The sequence below is a fragment of the Mesoplodon bidens genome, assembly GCF_964165515.1.
Source record: "Mesoplodon bidens genome assembly, chromosome: 10".
In the NCBI taxonomy this organism is placed as follows: domain Eukaryota; kingdom Metazoa; phylum Chordata; class Mammalia; order Artiodactyla; family Ziphiidae; genus Mesoplodon; species Mesoplodon bidens.
In genome coordinates, this window is record NC_138172.1 from 52055677 (window position 1) to 52074750 (window position 19074).

At 46.4% G+C, this 19074-nt stretch overlaps 1 protein-coding gene across 1 annotated transcript in view; it reads left to right on the top strand.

Moving 5' to 3' along the window:
* Nucleotides 1–19074, top strand: part of SUSD5 (sushi domain containing 5) — a gene marked incomplete at both ends in the record, with an annotated part of 40350 nt that overhangs the window by 18810 nt on the left and 2466 nt on the right. The window contains one exon of the mRNA XM_081247303.1: nt 6765–6953. Coding sequence (XP_081103429.1) covers nt 6765–6953 — 189 coding nt within the window. The remainder of the gene's footprint in view (nt 1–6764; nt 6954–19074) is intronic.

Consider the following 19074-nt stretch of genomic DNA (forward strand, 5'->3'; position numbering starts at 1 on the left):
CATATATGTGTTTATGTATGATATATATTTTATATATATATATATATATACATATCTATATCTATCTAGAGAGAGAAAATGATAAAGCAAATGGGGCAAAATGAAAACACATTAGTAAATCTGGATAAAGGGTTTATGGGAGTTCCTTCTTTTTAAAATTTTTCTGTAACTTTGAAATTATATGAAAATGAAAATTTCCCCCGAAATGGTCTACATACTCCTCCCAAAACAACAATAACAACAATAGGAAAGCACAAAACAAAACAAAGCAAAAACAAAAACAAAAAAATGAAGCAAATTCATGATGCCTATCAGCTTATGTAAGGACTGATGCCATTTTAGCAAGTGAGCCCTGTGTGGGTGTCTTTGAGTCAAAGTGCTCAAGAGCCCCGCATCCAGGGCAATTTGCCTGAGCCTAGCTTGCCCCCCTCTCCTCCCCTCCAGGTCAACACGGAGAGGCTTGCATGGGAAAAACTGCAGTCTTGGTCCAACAGGGCCTGACTTGTGAGGAGGCTTCAGATGGGTGATGAAGGGGCTCAGGAATGCATGCTGAGGTGAGATTAGGGTCAGAGGGCTGCTCTCTCTCGGACTTTCCAGAAAAGCAGGATGGATTCCCCATGATCCCTCAGAGAGAGCTCTGTCCCTGTTCCTCTGCCTTTCCTTCTTTAGAAAGAGCATGTAAACGGCTCCCAAATGGCTCTTCACTTTTCCTCAGGGGAGCCTTGTAGACAGTCAACAAGGGATTATCACAGTAAGTGAAGTAAGTCAGACAGAGAAAGACAAACACCATAAGATATCACTTATATGTGGAATCTAAGATATGAGATAAATGAACTAATCTACAAAATAAAAACAGACTCACAGACTTAGGAAACAAACTTATGGCTACCAAACGGGAAGGGGGGTGGGGGAGGGGTAAATTAGAGATTATTAGCATATACAAACTACCATATACAAAATAGCAGATAAAAACTACTACATATAGGGATTTTCCTGGTGGTCCAATGGTTAAGAATCCGCCTTCCACAATGCAGGGGGCGCAGGTTCCATCCCTGGTCAGGGAACTAAGACCCCCACATGCCGTGGGGCAACTAAGCCCGCACGCTGCACCTACTGAGCCCGTGTGCTCTGGAGCCCGCACACCACAACTAGAGTGAAGCCCACGCGCCACAATGAAAGACCCTGCATGCCGCAACTAAGGCCCAACGCAGCCAAATAAATAAATAAATATTTTTTAAAAACCTACTACATATAAAGTAGATAAACAACAAGGTCCTATTGTATATGTGTGTGTGTGTGTGTGTGTGTGTACATGAATCACTTTGCTGTACACCAGAAACTAACATAACACTGTAAATCAACTATACTTCACCAAGGGAAATCTGTGTGCCAAAGGAAGGTAAGAAGCCAAGAAGAGGCTCCTGGGGAGTGCACGTGAGGTCTGGTTCAGCAGACACCCAGGTGCAGTATCACCTCTAAAGGTTGCCTTTTTCCTGATGATGCTTCATTGCACCTAGCCCTGGGCTGTTGCTTCTCTTTGGCAAGACAGGAAGAATGAAGGGTGCTAACTCCAAAAATGGCAGACATGTGCCTCATAAAGAGCCCAGAAGGAAAACAGCCTGTGGAATGTTCAGGCAGCTTCCTCCTGTGTTTCTTTTTTGAAATAAAGTTCATCATGAATGTAGACGTTTCTCTGTTTCCTTTCAGTAATTTTGTTTCACTGACAGTGAATTTCCAGCCCTGTGGTGACCTCACTTTAATAAGTGAAATTATTTTTAACCAACTGGATGCTGATGAAATGAGCTGCCTCCACTTGGGTTCTCTGGCTCTGCTTCTCTTGGCAGCTTGTCTGTGGAGTCTGGAGGCTTCAGGTCTCCTCTCACCTTCTCCCTGTAGCACCCAAGGCTCACAAAGGGTGTGCTTCTGTTTCTCCCCCTCTAAGCCAGGGCTGGCCTGGCTGCTCTCCCCACCAGCCCACCTCACCTTCTTAGCACTGTACTTCACCTCCCCTGCATACGTCACTCCTACCTGTATCTCCCTTAAAAATAGAAATGGAATGATTCCCTTCCTTTATGTCTTCAAGAAGAGAGCTGAGGGACTTCCCTGGTGGTCCAGTGGTTAAGACTCCGCACTTCCACTGCAGGGGCACAGGTTCGATCCCTGGTCAGGGAACTAAGATCCCCCAAGCTGCAGTGTGGCCAAAAATTAAAAGAGAGCTGAATGCTCACCTCTCAGGTGAGCAGGAATTTTTGAGAGTAGCCACCTCCCAGATCTGCTTGAGGAGGCGCTGTGCCTCAAGATCAGCTTTGGGGAAATTCCAGCAACGATGGGAGACTGGAACCAATGAACTGCAATGCTTTAAGCAGCTGATAGAACTTATCCAGTTCAGGGTCTCCCAAGGAAATGTGGAAGAGTCTCTACTCATTACCATTGACCTGACACTGGCCAATTTTTCATTTATTTGTCCAGGGTAATGCAAAGCAGGGCTCAGACTTGTGGGTGCTTTAGATAAATAGAGAGAGAGAGATAGAGAGAGAGAGAGAGGACTCCTCTCCACCCTCAAGGAGTTGACGGTGTATAAGGACAAGTAAGAGATGAGTGAGTTTCCACGGCACAAAGGAGGAAGGTAATTAGGGAGACTTCCTGAGGCTGTGGCAGCTGAGGTGGAATTGGAAGGACTTTGTTCTGTGGGGATAATGGTTAGGGAAAGGAGAAGAGGACACTGCAGAGAAAACAGCTGGAGCACGGGCTACAAATCTGAGATCCCAGTGGTTCTGGGGAGACTAGCTCTGGGTGAGCCCTTGTCCTAGTGCTTCAGAGAATGAGTTGGGTTTGGAACATCCCTGGGGGCTCAAGTGGCTGCTGGGCAGCTCTGAGGAGGCTGCAGAGAGCAGCCCAGATAATCCCACTGCAGTTATTCCCAACTTGATCTATAGATTCAATGCAATCTCAGTCATAATTCCAGCAAGTTATTTTGTGGATATGAACAAACTAATTCTATAGTTTATATGGAGAGACAAAGACCCAGAATAGCTAACTCATAATTCAAGAAGAACAAAGTTGGAGGACTGACATGACTCAACTTCAAGACTTACCTAGAGGGAGGGATAGATTGGGAGTTTGGGATCAACACGTACACATATTTAAATTAGATAACCAACAAGGACCTACTGTGTAGCACAGGGAACTCTGCTCAATAATCTGTAATAACCTAAATGGGAAAAGAATCTGAAAAGGAATAGATACATGTACATGTATAACTGAATCACTTTGCTGTACACCTGAAACTAACACAACATTGTTAATCAACTATGCTCCAATATAAAATAAAATCTTTTTTAAATTAAATTTTAAAAGACATAAAGATGCAGAAATCAATACAGTGTGGTACTGGTGAAAGAACAGACAAATATCAATGGAATCAAGTAGAGAGCCCAGAAATAGACCCACATAAATATAGTTAACTGATCTTTGACAAGGGAGCAAAAGTAATACAATGGAGCAAAAATAGTCTTTTTAATATAGGTGCTGGGACAACTGAACATCCACATGCAAAAGAAAAGAATCTAGACACAGCCCTTACACCCCTCACAAAATTTAACTCAAAACGGATCACAGACCTAAATGTAAAATGCAAAACTACAAAAATCCTAGAAGATAATACAGGCGAAAACCTAGATGACCTTGTTTATGGTGATGACTTTCTTGATACAACACCAAAGGCACAATACATGAAAGAAGTAATTGTTAAGCTGGACTTACTTAAGATTGAAAACTTCTGCTCTGCAAAAGACAGTGTCAAGAGAATGAAAAGGCAAGCCCCGGACTGGTGAAAATATCTGCAAAAGACATATCTACTAAAGGACTATTATTCAAAATATACAAAGAACTCTTGAAATTCAACATTAAGAAAATGAACAGCTCAATTTAAAAATAGGCAAAAGACCTGAACAGATACCTCACCAAAGAAGATACACGGATGGCAAGTAAGCGTACGATAAAATGCTCCACATCATATGTCGTCAGGGAAATGCAAATTAAAACAACAATGAGGGACTTCCCTGGTGGTGCAGTGGTTAACAATCTGCCTGCCAATGCCAGGGACACGGGTTCAAGCCCTGGTCCGGGAAGATCCCACATGCTGCAGAACAACTAAGCCCCTGCGCCACAGCTACTGATCCTATGCTCTAGAGCCCGCAAGCCACAACTACTGAAGCCTGCACGCCTAGAGCCCGTGCTCCACACAAGAGAAACCACCGTAATGAAAAGCCCGTGCACCGCAACGAAGAGTAACTTCTGCTCGCCGCAACTAGAGAAAACCCACGTGCAGCAACGAAGACCCAACACAGCCAAATTAATTAATTAATTTAAAACAAACAAAAAAAAAACAATGATTTACCACTACACATCTAGTAGAATGGCCAAAATCCAGAACACTGATGACACCAAATGCTGACAAGGATGTGGAACAGCAGGAACTCTCATTCATTGCTGGTGGGAATGCAAAATGGTACAGCCACTTTGGAAGACAGTTTGGCAGTTTCTTACCAAACTAAACATACTTTTACCATGTGATCCAGCAATCACAGTTCTTGATATTTACCCAAATTAGCTGAAAACTTAAGTTCACACAAAAACCTGTACATGAATGTTTATTAGCAGCTTATTTTCCTAATTGCCAAAACTTGGAAGCAACCATGATGTCTTTCAGTAGGTGAATGGATAAATAAACTGTAGCACTTCCAGACAATAGAATATTATTCAGTGCTAAAAAGAAATGAGCTATCAAGCCTTGAAAACACATGGAGGAAACAAATGCTTATTACTAAGTGAAAGAAGCCAGTCTGAGAAGGCTACATACTGTATGATTCCAACTATATGACATTCTAGAAAAAGCAAAACTATGGAGACAGTAAAAGGATTGATGGTTGCCAGGAGTTAGTAGGAATGAATAAGTGTAGCACAGAGGATTTTTGGGGCAGTGAAACTATTTTGTATCATACTACAATGGCGGATGTATGTAATTATATATTCAAAACCCATAGATTGGGTTTATACAATCAAAACCCATAGACTGTAGAACATGAAGAGTGAACCCACATGTAAACTGTGGCCTTTGAGAGATAATGACATGTCAATGTAGGCTCATGGATTGTAACAAATGTACCACTGTGGTACAGGATAGTGAGAAGGCTGTGCCTGGGTAGAGACGGGAACATGGGAAATCTCTGTACCTTCCACTCAATTCTGCTGTGAACCTAAACCTGCTCCAAAAATTAGTTTATTAGTTTTTTAAAAAGCAGGTACTCGGTAATAAATATGATGTAATCCTGTTTATGTTAACACACACACACAATATCATATATTACCGCTTATATGTGGAATCTAGAGAAATGGTAGAGATGAACTTATTTGCAAAGCAAAAACAGGGTCACAGATGTAGAGAACAAACTTACGGTTACCAAGGGGAGAAGAAGAGGGTGGGATAAGTTGGGAGATTGGGATTGACATATATACACTACTGTGTGTAAAATAGATAACTAATGAGAACCTACTGTAAGCACAGAGAACTCTACTGAATGCTCTGTGGTGACCTAAATGGGAAAGAAATCTAAAAAAGAGTGGATACATGTATATGTGTGACCGATTCACTCTTCTGTACAGCAAGAAACTAACACATCATTGTAAAGCAACTCTACTCCAATAAAAAATAATAAACACACACACACACAGAGCTACATATGTAGTATACCTATGTGCATCTCTATCAGTATTTATTTGTAAATACCAAACCGGTAACAGTGTTACCATCAGGGTCGAGGCTGGGGGAGGGCAGAGGCATCCTCTACTCTACAGTCTGTAATATTTCAGCATTTGACAAAAAGTACCACTTGCTGCTGGGCACTGTCTCTGGGTCCGTCTTTCAAGGAGACATTAGAGGATAACATTGCCTGGCAATTTAAAAATACAAAGTTGTGGGACTTCCCTGGTGGTCCAGTGGTTAAGAATCCATCTTCCAATGCAGGGGACGTGGGTTCAATCCCTGGTCGGGGAACTAAGATCCCACATGCCACAGGGCAACTAAGCCTGTGGGCCACAGCTAGAGAGCCTGTGTGCCGCAACTACTGAGCCCACACGCTCTGGAGCCCACACGCCACAACTAGAGAGAAACGTGAGCGCTGCAACGAAGACCAATGCACCTAAATAAATAAATCTTTTTTAAAAAAATAAAAACACAAAGTTGTAGCACTTTGTAGCACGTTTATTCATTCAACAAGTATTTTTTGAGTGCTTCATCTGCGCCAGGCATTCTGCCAGGTCCTGGGGATGCCAGGGTGAAGGAGATCTCAGTTTAAGGTGCGGGCAACACCCATGGGGGAGAGGGGGTTGCTTTTTGTTTTTCTTCTATTGTTCTGTTCCTTTTGGATTAATCCAATATTTTATATTATTCCATTTTACTTCCTCTACTGGCTTCTTTTTTTTCAGTATTTATTTATTTGGCTGCATCCGGTCTTAGTTGCAGCATGCAGGATCTTTGCAGTGCGTGGACTCTAGAGCGCATGGGCTTAGTTGCCCCAAAACATGTGTGATGTTAGTTCCCCGACCAGGGATCGAACCCACGTCCCCTGCATTGGAAGGCGGATTCTTAACCACTGGACCACCAGGGAAGTCCCAAGGGGTTGTTTTTTAAGTTTTTTTTTTCCTCCCAGGCTGAAAACGTTCTGCAGAGCTTGGGAAAACTTATTGTGATTCCTTGTCCTCAGAGAAGCCGTGTGGAGACCCACCTTCCTTCCCACACACCATCCTGCAGGGCCACACGGGCTTGGAGATGGGGGATGAGCTGCTGTACCTTTGTGCCCCCGGCCACGTGACGGGCCGGCGCGAAACAGCCTTCACCTTGCTGTGCAACAGCTGCGGGGAGTGGTATGGCCTGGTCCAGGCCTGCGGGAAAGGTAAGCAGGAAGATAGCTCCAGGACAGCTGTCTGGGCCGCTCCTCCTGATGGGACTTTGCTGCTGCTGCCCTGCTGTCTTGCTCTGCTCCCTGGGCTGCCCCGTGAGTCTGAAGAAAATTAGAGCTGAGGCTAGAAAGACTCCTGGTGGGCACTGAGCTCCCGAAACCTGATCTGATTCCCCCAGATGTCCCCATTCCATCATCATCGTAGGCCTGGGGGCGAGGCTTCTGCATCCCACCCCTGCCCAGCCCCCTTGGGAATTCTCCCAATGGCAGAAATCACTCTCTCCTATGACTCCTACACCATGGACCTCATGCCAGACCGTGAATTGTTCCCTGACCTCACAGGGTTCCTTTCTCCCCAAGACTCCTTCAGGGCCCACCTTCCTGATCCCCCATGACCTCTGGGTACCAAGTGGAGGTTGGCGCTATAGAGGGGGATAACTCCAGCACCACAATGTTACTGAATTTATAGGACAGCTGGTCCCCAGAATGTCCGGCAGATCCTATGGGAGAACCATGATGAGACTAGGGTGCTGTCTTGTCTGTGAGCTTCATCCATGTTGTTGCCTGAGCTGTGGTTTTTTGTGTTCATTGCAGTTTACTATCTATAGTGTGAATACACCACCCATTATTTCTGCTGGTGGTCATTTGGCTTGTTCTCGTGTTGTGACTGTCGAAAATTTACACTGCGGTGATCGTTCTCCTCCACATCATTCGTTTCACATGTGAACACATTTCTTTTGGTTCCTGGCAGTGGAGTTGCTGCCCATGGGGTAGGTGTGTGTCCAGCTTATATGGATGCTGCCAGAGAGTTTTCTAAAGTGTTTTGACCAGTTTACTCTCCCACCAGCTGTGGGAGAGTAAACTGGTCTGAGAGTAAGAGCTCTGTTCCATCATCCTCACCAAGCTTCAGGATTGTGAGACTTTTTACCTTTTTACCAATCTGGTGACTACTCCATGGTGACCTGTAAAACCCATGTCTCTACCCAAGCACTTATCTAATCAGATACTATTAGCATTTACTCAGTAAGTGTCTGTCCAAGATTTTTGCCCATTTCTCTAATTGATTTAATTATTTACGTTAATGTTGGATTTCTTTTTTACGAAAACTTTCTTAATGTGTTGAAATTTTCTCTCTCATTCTGTGGCTTATTTTTTCCTCTTGGAGTGTTTTTTGATGAAGAGTGAGATTTTGTTGTCTCATACTCTCTGTGCACAATTAAAAATTTGTTTTCTTGTTATTGATAGACTGACACGTTAGTAAAAATGCAATAAAAATGAGTTAGCATAAAACTAAAGGAAAGATATTCTAGATATAAATAAAAATTTTCCTTAAATAGACATAAAATTCCCCTGTCAAATTGTTACAAAAGCTTCTAGGGGCTTCCCTGGTGGCGCAGTGGTTGAGGGTCCGCCTGCCGATGCAGGGGACGCGGGTTCGTGCCCCGGTCCGGGAAGATCCCACATGCCGCGGAGCGGCTGGGCCCGTGAGCCATGGCCGCTGAGCCTGCGCGTCTGGAGCCTATGCTCCGCAACGGGAGAGGCCACAGCAGTGAGAGGCCCACATACCGCAGGAAAGAAAAAAAAAAAAAGAGTACCTCTACGGGCTTCCCTGGTGGCGCAGTGGTTGAGAGTCCGCCTGCCAATGCAGGGGACACGGGTTCGTGCCCCGGTCCGGGAAGATCCCACATGCCACGGAGCGCTGGGCCTGTGAGCCATGGCCACTGAGCCTGTGCGTCCGGAGCCTGTGCTCCACAACGGGAGAGGCCACAACAGTGAGAGGCCTGCGTACCGCAAAAAAAAAGAAAAAGACAAAAGCTTCTAAAAACTTCCTACTTGCTTGTCACATACTAATAACAAAGTTACAGAGTGGGACAAGTCCCTGAAACACAATTTGAGCCATTTTCTAGAACTTTCCTCTGTTGCTGCCGCTTTGTGGCAGGCAGGAGCTCCTGCCAGTTCCGATGGATTCACCTGTCTGAGAAAATGAGGCATAAGACCTGACTTCCTGCTAGTTGCATGTGTCGCCTCAAAGCAGACCCAGGCTCACCCTGAGGCATCAGTGGGCTGGCTGTGTTTCTGGCGGGGCACCGAGGTTGCACCATCCCACGAGGCACGCCCACCACTCAAAGGGGTTGTTTACTGGCCCCAGTAGAATGAGAACTAAATGAAGGTTTTGTGTGTCTGAAATGGTGTTTATTTTCTCACCGCAAAGCAGAGTCGTTGGAGCTTTCAGCTGCTGGGCAGAAATTCTGGTTTCTACACTTAGCTGAATATACAGACCATTATAGTTTTCATTACTCTGTAGATTTAACATTTAAAGTGTGTGTGTGTGTGTGTATATGTGTGTGTGTGTGTTACAAGAATATTGTCACCAGGTGTTTGACTCCACCTTACATGTATTTTTCCAGTGAACACCAAATTTTTTTGATTAAGGAACTGCTTCAGTTGGAGAAAAGTCATCTTGAGAGGGTGGGCCGAACAAGGGTTTTGGAGTTGGACCCATCTTGGTTTGGACAACATTCCTTCTACGGCCTATTGGCCATTCATTCATTCACTATGTCCCTCTCCCTTCATCTGGCAGGGTCCCAGGTACTGTGTAATCAAGGTTGAGCAAAACTGTCCCAACCCTAAAGGAAACTAGTAAACTGAATACCTTAGGAGAGACAGAGAAGTAGTAGATGATGAGGTAAAAGGGAAAGCTGGAAAACGAGGTGTCCCAGGTGAAATTTTAAAGGAAGTGTGTGTTCCCAGGTGGGAAAAGTGCTCAAAGGCTGCACAGGTTCAGTCAATGGAAGCTAAAAAGTGTGCACTGGTTTCACAGCCTAAGAAGGTTCTGGTAGCCTCATGTTTTCAGTGTGTAGCTGGGGAGTGGGATGCACCTGGGCGGAACTGCAGCGAGCACAGGAATGAGCTGGAGTGAGGAAGAGGGCCAAGGCAGACAACTTCTGCTGTTCACGGAGAGGATTGGGGCGGCGGGGGGGAGGGGCAGAAGGTAGAGCTGCAGGAGGATTGGGGGCCAGAGAGGTGGAGGGGTAGTTTTGTTTTGTCTGCTTGCTTGCTTCTGTTATTCTAAGATGGGAAGTACATCACTCAGAACAGGACCTGTGATATGGTCTGAGCTCAGACCATATTCTTTCCCTTTCACTCTCACGCTGATGGAGGAGGGTATTAGGCCCCTCACTGAAAGATCTAAAGGGATTTGTGTGACGCTGGCTCCTTGCTCCCTTGTGTGTTACTGACTCCAGCTTCCTGTACAACAGATAATCAAAGGCGGGCTGTGACTTCAGCTGTCTAGTACTTGGGCGAGAAATTGGTCTCTGCCAGCGGGCATCTCAGATTCTGGAGACAGCAAATGATCCTTCCAGAAAGGCATGGCCTGTGTGGCTTTAGGACTTGGTGGAGACCCCATGGGCAAGTAGCCGGGGACTTTCTAACGTGTAGCTCCCAAGCATTCCAGACTTGTGGCCCCAGCTGCCCCTCGGCTCCAGGGAGCACTTGTCACTTCTGCACTGGGCTCGGCCCACAACCCTCCCTACACACCATGTGGCTGTCTGTCAAGACCCTCCCCTGCCCCCAGCCCAGAACGTTTCCTTATGTTTCCTGTGAGGTGCTGGAGCTCGCTCCAACCCCTCTGGCAGAACCTGCCCCCGGGGTCCCTGCCCCTTATTCCCCTCATGACCTCTTCAGGCCCAGAGAGCCTCAAGGCTCGGGTGCCATGGAGGTCAAGACTTAAAAGAACTTGGGGCTCAAACGAGTTTGGTCTCGGAGATTGCAGGGGCTTAGGAGCTCAGGGCTACTAGGAAGACTGTTTCACTCAAATTTGTCACTGTTTGGGCATCTTGAAGACTGGCTAGAAGACTTGGGTTAGATTCTCTAAAAGCAGAGCCTGTTCAGATGTCCATGGCTTGTTGAGGGAGAAAGGGAATAAGGGAGGCAGGGAAGGTGAGAGGGAGGAGTTAAGGATGTGGCCTCAGCTGGATCCTTGCTTTGCCTGATCCCTTGGGGAGCTGGGGAGCATGAATTGCACCACAGGGTTGGTCCCACTTGGAAGCAAGGGGACTGGCCTGAGTTCCTCCATATTAGTCTGTCATTGGCTGCAGGCTGCTGTGCACGGAGGGCAAGGCGGGTTGCAACCCCCCTAACTGAGGCTCCCATCCCTCCAAGGGCAGTCCTCCAGAGGAGTGGCAGCTGTGAACCCTCAGCTGCCGTCACTCACAGCGGCTGGGGGATGGGTGCACTGGTCTGGGAAAGGGGACATGAGCACCGACAGCATCCACTACAGTGGAGAACTTAGTTGCTTATTAAAGCATCAGTTCAGAAGAGCAGTGGCTTAAAGAAAAATTAGTAAAGCGGGGACTGCCTGAATGAGTGTGATGAAATTTAAACTTTGAATGGTGAGCAGGCATGAATGCATAGGGGCACGTCCACCTGGGTGGTCAATGAGTGGCCAGTGCAGGAGGGTGCCTCAGGCAGACACTGCCCACCCAGGTTGTATGTTCACCTCGACCTTATGGTCCAGCCTCAAGTGGTGCTGGTGAAATCTCTCACTTAGCACAGGGACTCTACCATGACCATCAACTTGAATGGGTGAGGACTTCTTAAACTGCCATTTTCTCCCCTCTGCGTGTTGGTATTTCTCTAGCTTTGGTTCCTAGCGTCCAGGTCTGGGTCTGGCCATTTTGTTTTCCGTTCTCCTACCCGAAACCACAGTTGGTTTCCATTCCCAGTTGGGCAGCACGAAATGTTTGTCATACCTCTCTAATGTTCTTGGTATCCAACTATGATTGGTTGTTGCCCTAATTATAGAAAAATCCTGGTGCTTTGCTCCTTACGCATGTGCGCAGATTTCCATGCTATATTTGGTTTTCTTTGGGCTTCTTATTATACCAAGTCCCATATCTTCAAGGCCATATCCATCTCTGGCCACTTGTACCCTAGGAATAGTCTCTGACCTCCCAGCACTCCGAGTGGCCACCCCTGGCCACGTGACCATGGTGCCACACGTGCTTCCCTGGGCACACTGACCATTCCCCTACTTGCTGTCCTGGGTGCTCATTGCCTTCAACACCTCTGCCCTCTCCTGACTCAGCACCCAGTGGTCCTATGGCCTCTACCCTGGTCTGCAGATACCCCAGGAAGGGAGAGACTCATAGACCCTTGCTCTCTGATTTGCCCCTTGATCCTCCTTTAAAACTTGCCCTGGGGACTTCCCTGGCAGTCCAGTGGTTAAGATTCTGAGCTTTGACTGCAGGGGGCACAGGTTCAGTCCCTGGTCAGGGAACTAACATCCCACATGCCACATGGCGTGGCCAAAAACAAGACAACTTGCCCTGACAAAGGGTATCTGCTAAGACAGGCTCTGAAAAGCCTTTAAGATTTTCCACTCCAAGCTCCACGGTTCTGTTTGTGCTTTCTGGTCTGTAGTATCAGGAAAGTGAGTGACACCAAGCTTGACCTCACTCCACCAGCCCTGCCACCTCTGAGTCCAACAACAAAAGGACAGCTTTTCCTTTTCCCTTCCCTGGTCTGTCGCAGCTATGGAAACAAGACCCATTCCCCATTTGGGCGCTGAGAAAAGAGCTGTCGTAAATCATGCCAAACCTGTTCCATGTCATCTCTGTTTGGGGAGTTGTGTTTTGTTCTTGTTTTGTTTTTTTTAACAACTTTCCTGAGGTTTAATTTGCATACAATAAACAGTAACCATTTAAAATATAAAAGTCTCTGAGTTGTCACAGATGTGTACACCCATGAAACCACCACCAGAACCAAAATACAGAACATTTTCATCTTCCCCAAGTCTCCTCATGTTCCTTTCTGAAAGAGGAGTTTTATACACTTTATCTCATTTCATCTTCATAAGTCTGAAAGTAGAAATGGCCAGCTCCAATTGATAGATGGGAAAACTGAGGGACAGAGAGGTTCAGTAACTTCCTGCGTCAGACAGCCAGAAAGAAGCACAGCCAAGGGACTTCCCTGGTGGTCCAGTGGTTAAGAATCTGCCTGCCAATGCAGGGGACACGGGTTCGAGCCCTGGTCCAGGAAGATCCCACATGCCGCAGAGCAACTAAGCCTGTGCGCCACAACTACTGAGCCTGCGCTCTAGAGCGCACGAGCCACAACTACTGAGCCCACATGCCACATCTACTAAAGCCCGTGCGCCTAGAGCCTGTGCTCCACAAGAGAAGCCACCGCAACGAGAAGCCTGTGCACCACAGCAAAGAATAGCCCCCGCGGGGCTTCCCTGGTGGCGCAGTGGTTGAGAATCTGCCTGCTAATGCAGGGGACACGGGTTCGAGCCCTGGTCTGGGAGGATCCCACATGCCGCGGAGCAACTAGGCCCGTGAGCCACGACTACTGAGCCTGCGCGTCTGGAGCCTGTGCTCCGCAACAAGAGGCCGCAATAGTGAGAGGCCCGCGCACCGCGATGAAGAGTGGCCCCTGCTTGCCACAACTAGAGAAAGCCCTCGCACAGAAACGAAGACGCAACACAGCAAAAATAAATTAATTAATTAAAAAAAAAACCTCCTACCCCCAACATCTAAAAACAAAACAAAACAAAACAAAAGAATAGCCCCCGCTCACTGCAACTAGAGAAAGCCCGTGCACAGCAACAAAGACCCAAGGCAGCCAAAAATAAAAAAAGAATTATTAAAAAAAAAAAAAAGCAGAGCCAAGATTAAAACCAGGCACATCTCATTCCAACATCTTTATGATGGCTGTGTGCTTCTCCAGGGGCCTCTAAAAAGCATCAGGGCAGTGCAGGGCTTGCTTTGTAAACTAGCTGTTCCCTCACTAAGTTCCTTTGCTATTTTCCCTCATTTCTAAAGCCCATCATTTGTTTTCTTAAATTAACTTCCATTTCTGTTTTTCTCCATCTTCTAGACTTCCTTCATAGGATAAAAGCCAGAGACTGGACTGAATTTAGAATTTCTTTGTAAATATTGCCATATTTGTTCAGAGGTTCATTGAACCAGTGGTTATTTCTGGCTTGTCTGGTTGTCTTTTTCAAAATTACTATTTTTAAAGGCTGTGTAGCCAAGACCAGAGGGAAAAAGAAGGCATGTGTGGGCTTCCATAAATGAAACAACATGAAAAAACATGAAAAGTGGCAGCACTGGGAGAGCCCAGGGTTCTGGACCCTGGCCTGTATACTTCTGCCCCTGATAAAGGCACGACCTGGGCAACCCTTTTCTTTTTACTCCTGATTTCTATTGATGTGTAGTCTTTGGTTTTCCTAAAGTAACAATTAAATCTAAACACACAGGGAATGACTTGGTTTTTGCCAAGAGAGCCCATGGAGTTTACATTTCCTGGACCCGTTGGTCTAAATCAGAAGGCCCAATGTTGTGCCAGCCCAGCTTTCAGGAGAGCGTGGGGGAAGGGAGGGCTGGAGGGTTGGTTAAGGAGAGCGCAGACTCAGGGGAGCAGAGGGAGGGGAGAGAAATTACACCTCAGCAGGCAAAGGGCTGATGTTCCCCACCTTGAGGCAGAGTGTAATTTTGGGTTGACATTCAGTGAGCAACAAACTTTACTGTTACTCAAGAAGGGAAAAACAGGCTTGGGATATTTTGTCATGAGTAGACTGTCTGTGTCTTCATTTGAGGTTTTGGCGAAACTGTGACACAGTGAGAGCCTGTTTCTGAGCCAGACCTTGACCTGAGAACCTGGGCAGGCAGGAAGAGCTTGGCTCTGGGCCCTGGGCTACCATCCAGGGATGCTCTAAGCTCAGGGAGCTCTGAAGGCAGAACCTCCAGACGGACAGGCAGACAGACACACACACACACACACACGCACACACACACACACACACACACAGCTCAGACTGGCCATAAGGGTCCAGGTCAAGGCAGGCCCACCAGGCAAGAGTGGGCTGACCTATCCCAAATCCCCAGCTCTAACATTATACGCTAGGCCAGTATTTCCTGCACAAGAAGGTATGGGGGAGGAGAAAATGGCTCATGTCCTGCCCATATTCCAGGTGCCTTTTGACTTCTGAAGCTCATGGGCTGGGTTACATGGGAGAAGGAATTTAGCCGACATTGATTATGCTCAGTACCAGGACTAAGAGGTGGGTTACCATTCTTTGCTACTGTCATGCACCAAATAATGCCCTGGCTGACAGACTTCCAGACTGAATCAAGCTTGATCAAAACGGGCTTCCGTCACTCACTTGTTCACCTCTTCACTCACGCGTTTATTCATTCAACAAATATTTCCAGAGTGTCTACTATGTGCCAGGCACCACGCTGAGTGCTGGGGATACAAAGGCAGAGAGGACTTGTCCACACACCAGAAGACAGAACTGTCACAAATACTCTGAGAGGATGACCAATATGGAGTCCCAAACAAACACTTCCCAACACAGACGGTCCTCAACCTCAGACACACGTCAGAACCAATTGGCAAAATGCCCAAATGACACTCAGTGCTCACAAACAGTTCTCAACGTCAGACACACGTCAGAACCAATTGGCAAAATGCCCAAATAGCACTTGGTGCTCAAAAGAGAAGCTTGCCGGGTGCACACCAGTGAACTTACCTCGGTCTTGGAGCTCGTCAGCTCTTCCAAGAGGCATCTTTCCATTCCACCAAGGGAAAGCGTACGCGGGCAGCCAGTGCCGAGCTGGGAAGAAACAGGGAGAATCCCCGAAACAAACAATCTCGACAGCTGCTATGAACGTCCCCCTAGACCCCCTCTCAGAGCCAGCGAGCCACGAGCAACTAGCTACCCGCAGCCACCCCGGCGCGTCTTCACGGCGGCGGCTTTGGTCGGGAAAACCTGAAAACCCGGGAGCCAGATATCGCGAGAGCCCAGCCTCAGGTTGGGAGCCAAATACTTAACCTAAAGTGGGTCCAGCTGCTCGCCGCTCAAAAGCCAATAAAGAGGCAAGGTTGATGGAAAGAAAAGTTTGCTTTATTTCAAAGGCCAGCAACCGAGAGGGGAGGGCAGTCTCCTGTCCAAAGACCGACTCCCCCCACTGACAATCAGTGGGCAAGAGCTTTTATAGGCAGAGGGAGAGGACTACATGCAGAAACAGCACAGTCAGCTCTGACCGTCATCTTGAAATTGGTCAGGCGGTGGTCTGATCACCATCATCTTGATTGTTTTAGGTTCAGTTAATCTTCAGTTCCAGAGTCGGTTTGTTCCCATTTCTTTGAGGCCAGTTCTCAGAATTGTGGCAGCTTATGTCATGGCTACAGACTGGTCATCATATAGTTAACTTCTTCCACCTGCTGGGGGTTTTAGTATCTACAAAGTAGCCTTCATCGAGTCATAGCAGTAACATCAAAGATCACAAATAGAATAATGAAAAGTAAAATGAATGGGCTTAAATTTTAGGAGCAGACCAGAAAGGATTTTTAAATGTGTTTATAACTCTGCAAGTCATTAAATAAGCAAGATAAGGAGACTTATTAGAAATAAACCAAATGCCCACTAATCCAGTTTCAGAGCCCAGGAAAGCACCACACCTCAGCATTCCATCCAGACCTTGGTGCTGGAGATCTTTGCATTTTGCCCTTTTTAAGGTGCAGAGTGAAGTAGGGGGAAACTCCTGAGCTTTGTTTCCACCTGCAGAACATGTCTGACTCCAAATGTGGTGAAGTGGGGGGCAGTGGAGGCGGATCCCTCACACCAACAACCAGTTTTGCAAATCTCTGGACACCAGCTGGGCGTCCTACAGTTCAATTCCATTCTAACATTACCTACCTGGAGTTAGTGCAGAGCCCATGGATTACGGGCTCCGTCCCACAAGACAGCCTCTGCTTTACATGCCAATCACAAATCCAGGTCACCTGGACTTGTGACCAACTGGCTATAAATTGGGGGTTTTTACGACCCCCTCCTCAGGTTTGACAATTTACTAGAACAGCTCACAGAACTCAGGAAAGGACTTTACTTATAGTTACCAGTTTATTATAAAGGATATTACAAGGATACAGGTTGAATAAACCAGATGAAGAGGTACATAGGACAAGGTCTGGAAAGATCCCGAGGGCAGGAGCTTCTGTCCCTGTGAACCTGGGGTGTATTCCTCCCCAGCACGATGGATGCATTCACCAACCTGGAAGTTCTTGAAACCCTGTAGTTTAAGGGTTTTTATGGACGTTTCATTATGTAGGTATGGTTGGTTAAATCATTGCCCTTGGCGATCAGCTCAATCTCCAGCCCCTCTCCCTAGGTGGGGGTGGGGCTGAAAGGTCCAACCCTCTAATCATGTGGTTGGTTCCTCTGACAACCAGCCCCCATCCTGAAGCTCTCTAGGGGCCCACAGTCACCTCATTAACATAACTCAGGTATGGTCAAAGAAACTTGTTATGCGTAACAAAAAATATTCCTGTCACCCCTATCACTCAGGAAATTCCAAGGGTTTTAGGAACTCTGTGCCAGGAACCAAAGACCAAATATGTATGTTATTATATCACAAGAGCATAGGAAACATTTCTATTTAATAATCACGTCTTGGACTTCCCTGGTGGTGCAGTGGTTAAGAATCTGCCTGCCAATGCAGGGGACACAGGTTTGAGCCCTGGTTCGGGAAGATCCCAAATGCCGCAGAGCAACAAAGCCTGTGCGCCACAACTACTGAGCCCGAGCTTTGCCGCAACTACTGAAGCCCGTGTGCTCTAGAGCCCGTGCCCCGCAACGAGAAGCCACCACAATGAGAAGCTCACACACCGCAACGAAGAGTAGCCCCTGCTCACCGCAACTAGAGAAAGCCCACGCACAGCAAAGAAGACCCATTGTAGCCAAAAAATTTAAAAATAAATTAAAAATAAAATAATTGTGTCTTGTAGTAGGATGTGACTTTCAAAGACCATTGAGAGGGGCAAGCTCAGTGGGCTGCTCTCTTCTGAGGACACAGCTACTTGAGACCTTCCTAACCAGCATGGTTCCTACCTCACCAAGCTGTCCTTACATTCTGGGCTCCTGCCTGTGAGGCCCGTCTTCCTTCTCACTCAGCTGGATTCAGGATACTTCACAGCACATCTCACAACTCAGAAGTCTTACAAAGAGCAAATCAGAGTTTCAAAAGATACTTTTTTATTTAATTAAAACATATATACAATGATATCACTTATATGTGGAATCTAAAAAATAAAACAAACTAGTGAATAAAACAAAAAAGAAGCCGACTCACAGATATCAAGAATAAACTAGTGGGGCTTCCCTGGTGGCGCAGCGGTTGAGAGTCTGCGTGTCGATGCAGGGGACATGGGTTCGTGCCCCAGTCCGGGCAGATCCCACGTGCCGTGGAGCGGCTGGGCCCGTGAGCCATGCCGCTGAGCCTGCGCATCTGGAGCCTGTGCCTGCAACGGGAGAGGCCACGATAGTGAGAGGCCAGCGTACCGCAAAAAAAAAAAAAAAAAAAGAATAAACTAGTGGTTACCAGTGGGGAGAGGGAAGGGGGAGGGGCAACATAGGGGTAGAAGATAAAAATAAAAGGGTTATTATGAGATTATATGGAATCGTGTGTGAAACTGTTGAAAACTGTAAACCACTATAGAATTTAAAGATCTTTCATTCAATTTTTAGAAAGTTTGAAAAAACATACATACAAATCATAAGGGAACAGATTAATAAATTATCAAAAAATAAAGAAATTTGGCCACCACACAGGTCAAGAAGTAGAATGCTGCCAGTACCCCTGAAAGAATCTGCTCTTTTGTGCTTGGCTTCTTTTGCACAATTTTATGGCTGTGAGATTCCATGTCGTGGGAAGCAGGGGTTGTTTCATTTTTATTGATGTCTAGATTTTCATTGTATGAATGTACGACGGTGTATGTGTCATTTCTGCAATTAATGGCCATTTGAAGTGTATCTAGTTTCTGGTTATTATAAACATGCTCGTGCATGTCTTTTGGTGCCCATGTCCACACGTTACTGTTGGGTACATACTTAGGAGTGGAATTGCTGTGCTTCGCATCCTTGTTTACGCTAGGGATTTTCGGTCTGTTTAATTTTAGCCATTCTGGTGCTATGTAAATGGTATTTCATTATGGCTATAATTAGCATTTCTCTATTACTAATGAGGTTGAGCCTCTTTACATGTGTTAAATGACTATTTAGATATCCTTTTTGTGATGTTCTGATTCAAGTATCTTGCCAACTTTT